Below are 8,464 nucleotides of genomic sequence, written 5' to 3' on the forward strand. Positions count from 1 at the left end.
ACACCTATAAATGCCTTAAACATAGTATACACACAACAAATATTTTATTTTTGCTATTTGATACTTTCCTATGGAATTTTAGAGAAAATACAGAATGTGGTATTTGAGAATTTATACTTCCTGTGTTGTTGGGGAAGTTAGTCCCATTAGAAGTATTACTGATCCAAATTTTAAAAAATATAATGTTTAATGAACTGTCATTATGATTATAACTATTTATGCATATAAACATTTTCTCTGAAAAATCTCTGACTTTTCATGGTTTTTGATAAGTACCACTTTGTTTTAATCTAAGGAAATTAAATACTTAATCATCCCAAATTACAGGAGCTATAAATAAGGCAATAGTTCTATAATGTGGAGACCTACTTTGCCTTTCCTTTACATAAGTAGCATAATGTATTTAGAATACTTTTTGCTATTAAAATTGATCTCCATTCAACCTCTCTCTTACATAAATAAGTTGAATTATTCTTATCAAGTTAGTCAAAATAATAAATTCAAAAACAAATAGTGGAGCCCAGTGTGGTGGCTCACGCTTTTAATCCCAGCACTTTGGGAGGCTGAGGCAGGTGGATCACTTGAGGTCAGGAGTTCAAGACCAGCCTGGTCAACAAGCAGAAACCATCTCTACTAAAAAAAAAAAATTTGCTGGGCATACTGGCATGCACCTGTAATCTTAGCTACTTGAGAGGTTGAGGCACGAGAATTGCTTGAACCTGGGAGGCGGAGGTTGCAGTGAGCCAAGATGGTGCTATATAAATGGAATCCCACTATATAGAGATAAATCCAATGTTAAATTTTCCTCTTTGAAAATAAAGGTAAATCCAGTGTTTAATTGTCCTCTTTTAAATGGAATCCATGGGATTCAAAATAATCCATGGGATCCCATTTAAAAGAGGACAACAGAACATTGGACTAACCTCCATTTTCTCTAAAAGCCCAACCAAATGACAGTAAAATAATGGTTTACATGTTGAAAGTTTAAGGAAAAAGGATGGAAAATGATACACACAAGACAGTTCATACAGTTTTGGAAGCTGGAAAGTAGATGAATGTGGCAGAGGCAGTGCAATGTACTCAGTGATGTTCATGTTTCCCTTTTCTCTCTGGGAACGCGGGATGTTAAAATCTGGCTGCAGCAGAAGAAGCCATCTGACTAGATATGTCTGTGTGACTAGTGCACAGTAAGGATGTACTCTATATCCAGGTATGACCAGTCCATGTGTAATTGTCCCCTCTTGCGCCCTTTCCATTCTGATCCAAGGACTGTGTGTGAAGCATCACAAGATGGAAGGGGCTAGGGATCTAGAGATGTTACTTGGAAGACAACTGCCTAACTCACAATGAATTGTAATGTAAAATACTAAAAAAACCCCAAATTTGCAAAGAAGGTAGATCCTATATGTTCTCATCGCAAAAAATGAGAACAAAATGCAAAAAGAAACCATTCCAACTTCCACATAGAGGTTCATTGTCATGAAATTTTAGAGGAGCAGGATAAAGGTAACATCTTCATGAGCTTTCATAGGAAAAGGAACATGTTTACCAACAAAGAAATAGGGATCAAAATATCAATGGAAACTTAAAACATGCAGAAATGCCTCAAAATCTGAGTAGACATAATTTTTAACCTGGAAATGTATATCCAACCAAGCTATCAATCCTCTTGGAGGGTAAAATAATAATATTTTTATGCATTAAGCTCTCAAAAAATTTACCTCCATACATCTATATCCAAGAATACAATTCTCCAAATGGAAAGAAACTTGGAATCCAAAAAATGGGGGGATCAAAACAGGAAAGAGGTGAAAGGAATTCCTGAGTTGATAGCTTTGGGAAGACCTAATCGCCCAGTTATATAGAAATCCCAAGGTGATCCATTCCAGATTGGAACAGGATATAAAAGTCTCCAGGAGAGAGGTCTTCAGAAAACAAAATGAAACCTGTAGACTGAAGATTATTATGTAGAAGACACTACTTGATTCAGCATGGAGAAATATTATCCTCATTATAATAATTTAACCAACCTTCTTATGTATTATCTTAATCATTAACTGATACAAAGTGCTTGCAGGGCTTCTAACAATCTCATGAGTTTTTTTACATACCAAAGTGTACAAAGTGTGTGTGGTCCACATGGGGACTGTGTAGATGCCTCACTGAACAAGCGCCCTTCCATCGTCTGTGACCAAGACACCCATTTTTAGTGGTCTTATAATGACAATTTACTACAGAACACGGTAGTGTGCTTGTTTTCTAAAGTGTTCATGGTCCTTTCCTTAAATTAGGGCTTCTGGTATACTGAGTCAAGTTTAACACCCACATACATGACATGGCAGTGTATGAACTGTCACCACATAAAAACATAAGTGATTACACCCAGAAGCCTATTCATTCACTTTTGTGATTGGCACAGGCATTTGTTCATCTTGCATTGTCTAAGGGAATATGACATAAATGCAACTAAGTGAAGTTGCTGGATCTAAGATCTCTATCAAAGGAGGTGGATGATGGCTGGCAGGCTAGGGAGAAGAAGTGGGAATTTCCTCCTGTCTCCATCCACAGTGCTCCCAGGCATGAAACTGCACCATGCAGAGGCCCCAGACGACCTGCGCCGGCTCTTTCAGCGGCACACAGACGTTCAGTCCTGCACTAATCTGAAGTGCTGGGTAAAGCTTCCTGAGAACAGCTAATCATTATTAATTCTTTTAGAATTCATTGCAATAACATCAATCATAGCGAACTCATTCGGTATTAATATGGATGTAATGTGAAAATGAATAATGCACACAGGAGTTTTTATATTCCTGTTTTAGAAAAATAGTTATGAACAATGTATTTCTCTTTCCATTGTCAAATCAGCGCCTCTGAGAGCTTTTCTATCAATTACCTTCATCATCATTCCAGTTGAAATCTTGTCAGAGCAAACATATTTCAAAGGATTATATCCAACTCCATTACAGCATTTCTGGCTCTTTGGAATAAGTTCAGTCTCACAGCATTTTACTGGCACTGGGTCATTCTTTTTAACATGTGCTTTAGACTCTCCACTGGAAGCTGAGCAGCATATGGTATCTGACATATTCACATAATCCTGCCCACAACAGAACATGCCTGCAACAATAAAATGTTATATATGAATATGAAATAGAAAAAGGGAAGAAAACTGAGGCTGCTATAAAGTTTGGTATAAAAATGTCAGGCTCAGGCAGTTGCTGAAATGGTGCAATACCTAAGGTAGCATTTCCCTACCAAGGTGATTTAAATGTGCAGCGAGGGTCCTTCTTACCAAGAGCACTAGACACTAATTAGGAAAAGAACACACAAGAGGAAGTGTTCAAAAATCATTCAGCTGGGCCACACTTCTCTCATGCTCCATAAAAAGAGATCAGATTTCTGTCATGAAAACTGCTTGCGCATTTTGTGATGATAATGTCTTGTTGCAGAAGAAGGTTAGTTAAACTATAGGGACTCCGAGAAAGCTCTAGAAATTCCTAAGGGAGAAAAGGTCACCCAAGTACTCTGGGATAAGAGCCCAGGCAGAGTGGAAAGGCAGCACCATCCTAGAAGTGGAAACCCTGCAGAAGGAGCAGTGTAAGTTTTGGCTTAGCTTTATCTAGGGTACAAATATTTGCTTCTTAGGAATTTAGCTGCAATGGTAACCATTCTTTCCTCATGAGATGGATTTGGTATTTATTGAAAATCATCTGAGCACATTCACTGATCAGGTGCACTCATCAGTTATTATTTTTTAAGCCACACTCGGTTCTAAACACAACATAGACATGGGTGACAGGCTGGGGGTAGCAGCAGAAAGACCTTGTAGAGAGGATCACTGATCCCCACATCGAGATGAAAGACACATGTACCTGAGATACCAAGTAGACTTTTTCGCCCACTAAATTCAGTTTAATTACCTGCATTTACATCATTTAGACATTGTCATCAAAGAGAAATAGCAGAAATTTTAACATTAAAGCAGGAATAAATAAACACTAGAGTCAGACCAAGCTAGAAATTAAGGTGCCTATACTGCATGTCACAGTGTTTTCATATTAGAATTTATATCCAGTTATATAGCAGTGTGATGAATGATTTATTTTAATTGGAATTTTGTTTGTTTATTATTAGTTCTGATTGATAACATAAAGAACCTCAAGTTCAAAGTGCCCCGGGTTCTGAATTGTTTAATCTGGTCCTGTGTAAATATCTACATTATAAAAGACACTCAAATAATAGATCAAAAGTGCTTTTTTAAAAGAATCATTGAACGTAGACATTGGTTTGGCACATGCCTTAAGAAAGATGTTTATCCACACATGACTCCAAAGAACCCGCTCATTCATCTTTCCACTTATAAAAATCTCCTAATATTAAAAAGTCTTATTTATGATTAATGATATACACTGATCCTAACAGAGTTTTGGCATACTATGTGTATCTAATGTGACAACTCTTCAAAGTAATTGGTTTAAAAATTAACTGCTATATTAATAATTTTAGTTGTTTTAACATTTCCAGGAAAAGTTATCTCAAATAAATACATAGAGCAAGGCTCATTTCAGTCTGAGTCTTGATTACAGTGGGTGTATATGTGTATGTGTATGTATGTGTATCTATAAGCACATACACACACACATTTATGTGTATATAGACATGCATACATGTATATGTGTATATATACACACAAATACATAAATACATACATACATGTGTGTACACACACACACACACACACACACACACACACACACATAAACTAAAAAGAAAAATCCATAGCTTCAAGTATTATGTTTGGGCATTTTTCTGCCCCTTCTAATTACACATTTAAATACAACCTTGGATTCTTTACTGTTGTATTTTTCTCTAGAAGTTTTCTTAAGACAATTCATGTTTTTCTTTTAAAGAGCAATCAAAATTTGAAAACTGGCTCTTGAGGGAGCAGGATATATTCTTCCCCTCCCCCTCCCAAATTACCCCATGGTTTCACTGTGCTTTAAGTGTAAAATAAATATGCAGCCATTGACCTAATTTGAAACTACTAATCAGTCATCTGATCACTCTGAGGGACTTCTGACAGGTCAACTAAAATTTTGATAATGAACTGTTTTTACGCTAGAAAAGAAAAGATGCTTTCTTTTACAAAGAGCTTCATCTTTGTACTACTGAATTGAAATTTTCAGCCAAGATTTCACTCACATAACAAGAAGTGGCTCCCTTTCTAGTTTCTTTGGTAAACCATTACTTCTTTAATTATTATCAACCTTGTTCCAGTGTGATAAATTGCTAATTACTTAATACCCTAATCAGCGTTCATTCTTTGCACAGATAAACTGTGACAGTGCCATTAATTTAAATAGTAATTTCACTTAATGGCCAGAACGGCACACCAGATTTTTATGCAGCATTTTCTGAAGACTGCATCCATCACTGCAATATTCTGACATAAAGATGTCTGACGTGCACTAACTCACTTAGGGAGAGCAGATGTTGCGGAGCAGAGTTTGGTAGTAATTCCCATAGTGCATCACTTCAGCATGAATGAGCCGCAAATTCAGAGACAGACAATCTTCTGAAACTGCATTGCAATAACTTTTGACCCCTACCTAATTTATCACATGTAGCACTTGACTTTTGAACTTTGACACACAGAATGCACAATTTTAAATATGCCCAAAGAAAAACAAAATAGGTCATGCATTATTGATGGATGGGTCCATTCTTCCAGAGCCTCTTCATTAAATTTGTACAAAGGTGGAGAGTGTCTTTGAACAAGATGTAGATATTATTGAAGTAGTACAGCACACATTAAACTAGTAGATGTTTATTTTTCAGATCAAAAAGCATATATTGTGTTTCTAAACTCTGTATATATTCAGTGGTTTCCATTGATTGGACACACTGAGAAAATAGTGGAGGAAAAAAATTTTACTCACAATATTATTAATATTTCAAATATGTTACTAATACTTATTTCATATCTTTATCTAAAAAGAAAATCATTTATAAACATATCTGCTGGGTGAATTTCTAAATAGTTAAGACTGCAAAACTGGCATTCCATTTTTTTTTTTTTTAAACAAGACCAAGAATGATATATCATGCCTTTGAGGTAAAAATAGTATAGTAGTAAAATCCAGTCTGGAATGTGACAAATCATTGTGAAACTCTGAGATTGTTCATGGGGACCAAATTTTAAGCCAAAGGATATTTTAGGCCTAGAAGGAATAAAAAGTTTTGTGATTAGTCATCCTTAGGACAAATGTATAACATTTGTGGCAGAGCATGAAAGAAAAGAAATTCACAGTTAGTCTTCACCAGTAGATGGCTCTATGAATACCACCACAAAACTGAGAAAGGGTAGAGTAAAAATGCTCCCCAAATCATTGAGATATATTTTATAGCATTTATATATTACACTTTTCAAAAAAAATCATTATATTATTTGGAAATCTTTCAGGGAAATGTTCTTTCAATACCAGCCTTATACTATGGACTTCTGTGGTTATATTTCCCTCTGCAAAATTCCCAGATTCCCATCTTATGAAACAAACAGTGATAATCATTTGTTCTGCTGAAGTCAGAGTCCAGGACATGGAAACTCAGTGTATTCTGAAACAATTTTAAGTCTGAATTTCACATCAAAGGCCGCATGAACAAAATTTATAATAGAAATAAGTCAATATATTCCAAAGTCATCTCATGATCAGTTTCCCATGGCTAACAGAAAAATCTGTCTTCTTTGAATGATAAAGAGGCTTTAATTTTCATCTTTTCATACTAAGGGATATAATCAAGTCCAACCCAAGATTAATGGCACAAATGATAAAGCGATATAAGCAAACACTAAGAAAAAAATGAGTAATAAATATGTTTAAAATCTATTCAAAGAAAATGGCTAAGAATACATATCCACTGAAATGATGCACATGACTTTCATCCCGAGATACCTGTATAACACTTCTACACAACTCATCTGCCCAGAGAGAGCACTAAAAACATAAACGCCACCCCAGCACTTCTGTTCCAACAGCATCTGTTAATTCACTCCATTTATAAAATACATATTGACAAAGACAACTGAACTGGGACCAGGGAGATTTGATTTGGTGTGAGAAAGTCAATTCAATGTGATTTTGTTAAAGGGCTCCTGCAGGCAAATAAAAGAGTTTAAGTAATAAAGTACATAAAGAGATGTTTTACGAGCCAGCCCGGTCTCGTGGCAGGCACACAATGCCAAGCAGTGAGAGAGGCCAGGCTTAGGAATGATATTATGAGATCCAAACCCTCATGTAGCAGGTAGGCTGTTTGTTGCTAGGTTGAGGAGAAAAAGGGCCATATGGATATTCTGGAAGGTCATTAAGGTCACAGTCATTAGGGGTGACAGGAGCGAACGGCAGCAGAGAGAGGAAAAATACATGCGGAACCTGTCTATTTTCACTGCAACCTGCAGGAAGGAAGGTCAAGAGAATAAAAAGAGATTTTTTTTTTCCTTTGTAAAACTATCATTCCTTCAGTCCATTGTGATTATCAGAATTGGCAGAGCTGTAGAATGCCGTGAGAAACTCTAGAGCTTATCTTAATTCGCAGGAGTTGAGGGTTGTCACCATTTTTATAAGGAATGTTTGACTGCCATGTGACATCATCTGGAAGTCAATAAAGAAGTGATTCTGAAATTTGAGTTCATGGATGGAGTTCAAGGGTGGATAAAATTACAGGCAAATTTTTTGTGTGTATTCTATGCACTATTATTCAGAGTGAGGGTTTGTGACTTTCAAGATTCTAAAGGAAAACAAGAATGATTGTCCTAGTGGACAGTAACCTCCATTCCACTTCTTAGAACAGATGCATTTTACTTTATGGCAATGGTATTCTGACTTCTCTTTCCTTCTCTTTCACATTTGTTCTGCCACCTAAATTTAATCTTAAACTATAGTTCTTATAATCATATTGACTCTTCCCTGAGTGCTAATATTCAAATCCTTTTGCCTACTGAGATTTATCTCCTTTCTTCCTTACACAGGGTGTATACCTCCTGTAAACCAAAGTGCTCACTACTATTTGTGTTTCGCAGAGTGCTAATTTCACAGTTTAGCTCAAGCCACGCCTGCCACAATCATACTCACTGTTTGAGATTCCAATCCAATGCAACAACCCCCTTCATTACCTTGACTGGAGTGATCTCAGTCTTAAAAATACGCATGCATTCATCCCTCTCTCAAGGCCTGTGTGTAACCTTATAGATACTTTTCTCCTTCATTAGATTATAAGTTCTTGAGAATAAAAGTGGAATCTTAGCCACTTTCATACTCACAAAGCACCAGGAGTAATATCTTGAATATGGTCACTACATAATACATATTTAACAAAGGAGGAAGTATGGCAATTGACTAATTCTTTTAAAAAGCTACAGATGGGCTGGGCATGGTGGCTCACGCCTGTAATCCCAGCACTTTGGGAG

The 8,464-nt window shown here is 36.3% G+C and overlaps 1 protein-coding gene across 3 annotated transcripts in view; it reads right to left on the bottom strand.

Moving 5' to 3' along the window:
• The window catches only part of USH2A (usherin), a 777,259-nt gene that overhangs the window by 151,990 nt on the left and 616,805 nt on the right, over positions 1–8,464 (bottom strand). For all 3 annotated transcript variants that reach the window (XM_037731607.1, XM_017509227.2, XM_037731606.1), the window contains exon 52: positions 2,894–3,117. In XM_037731607.1, the coding sequence (XP_037587535.1) occupies positions 2,894–3,117 (224 nt within the window). The remainder of the gene's footprint in view (positions 1–2,893; positions 3,118–8,464) is intronic.

The sequence above is a fragment of the Cebus imitator genome, unplaced genomic scaffold, assembly GCF_001604975.1.
Source record: "Cebus imitator isolate Cc_AM_T3 unplaced genomic scaffold, Cebus_imitator-1.0 Scaffold411, whole genome shotgun sequence".
Taxonomy (NCBI): Eukaryota; Metazoa; Chordata; class Mammalia; order Primates; family Cebidae; genus Cebus; species Cebus imitator.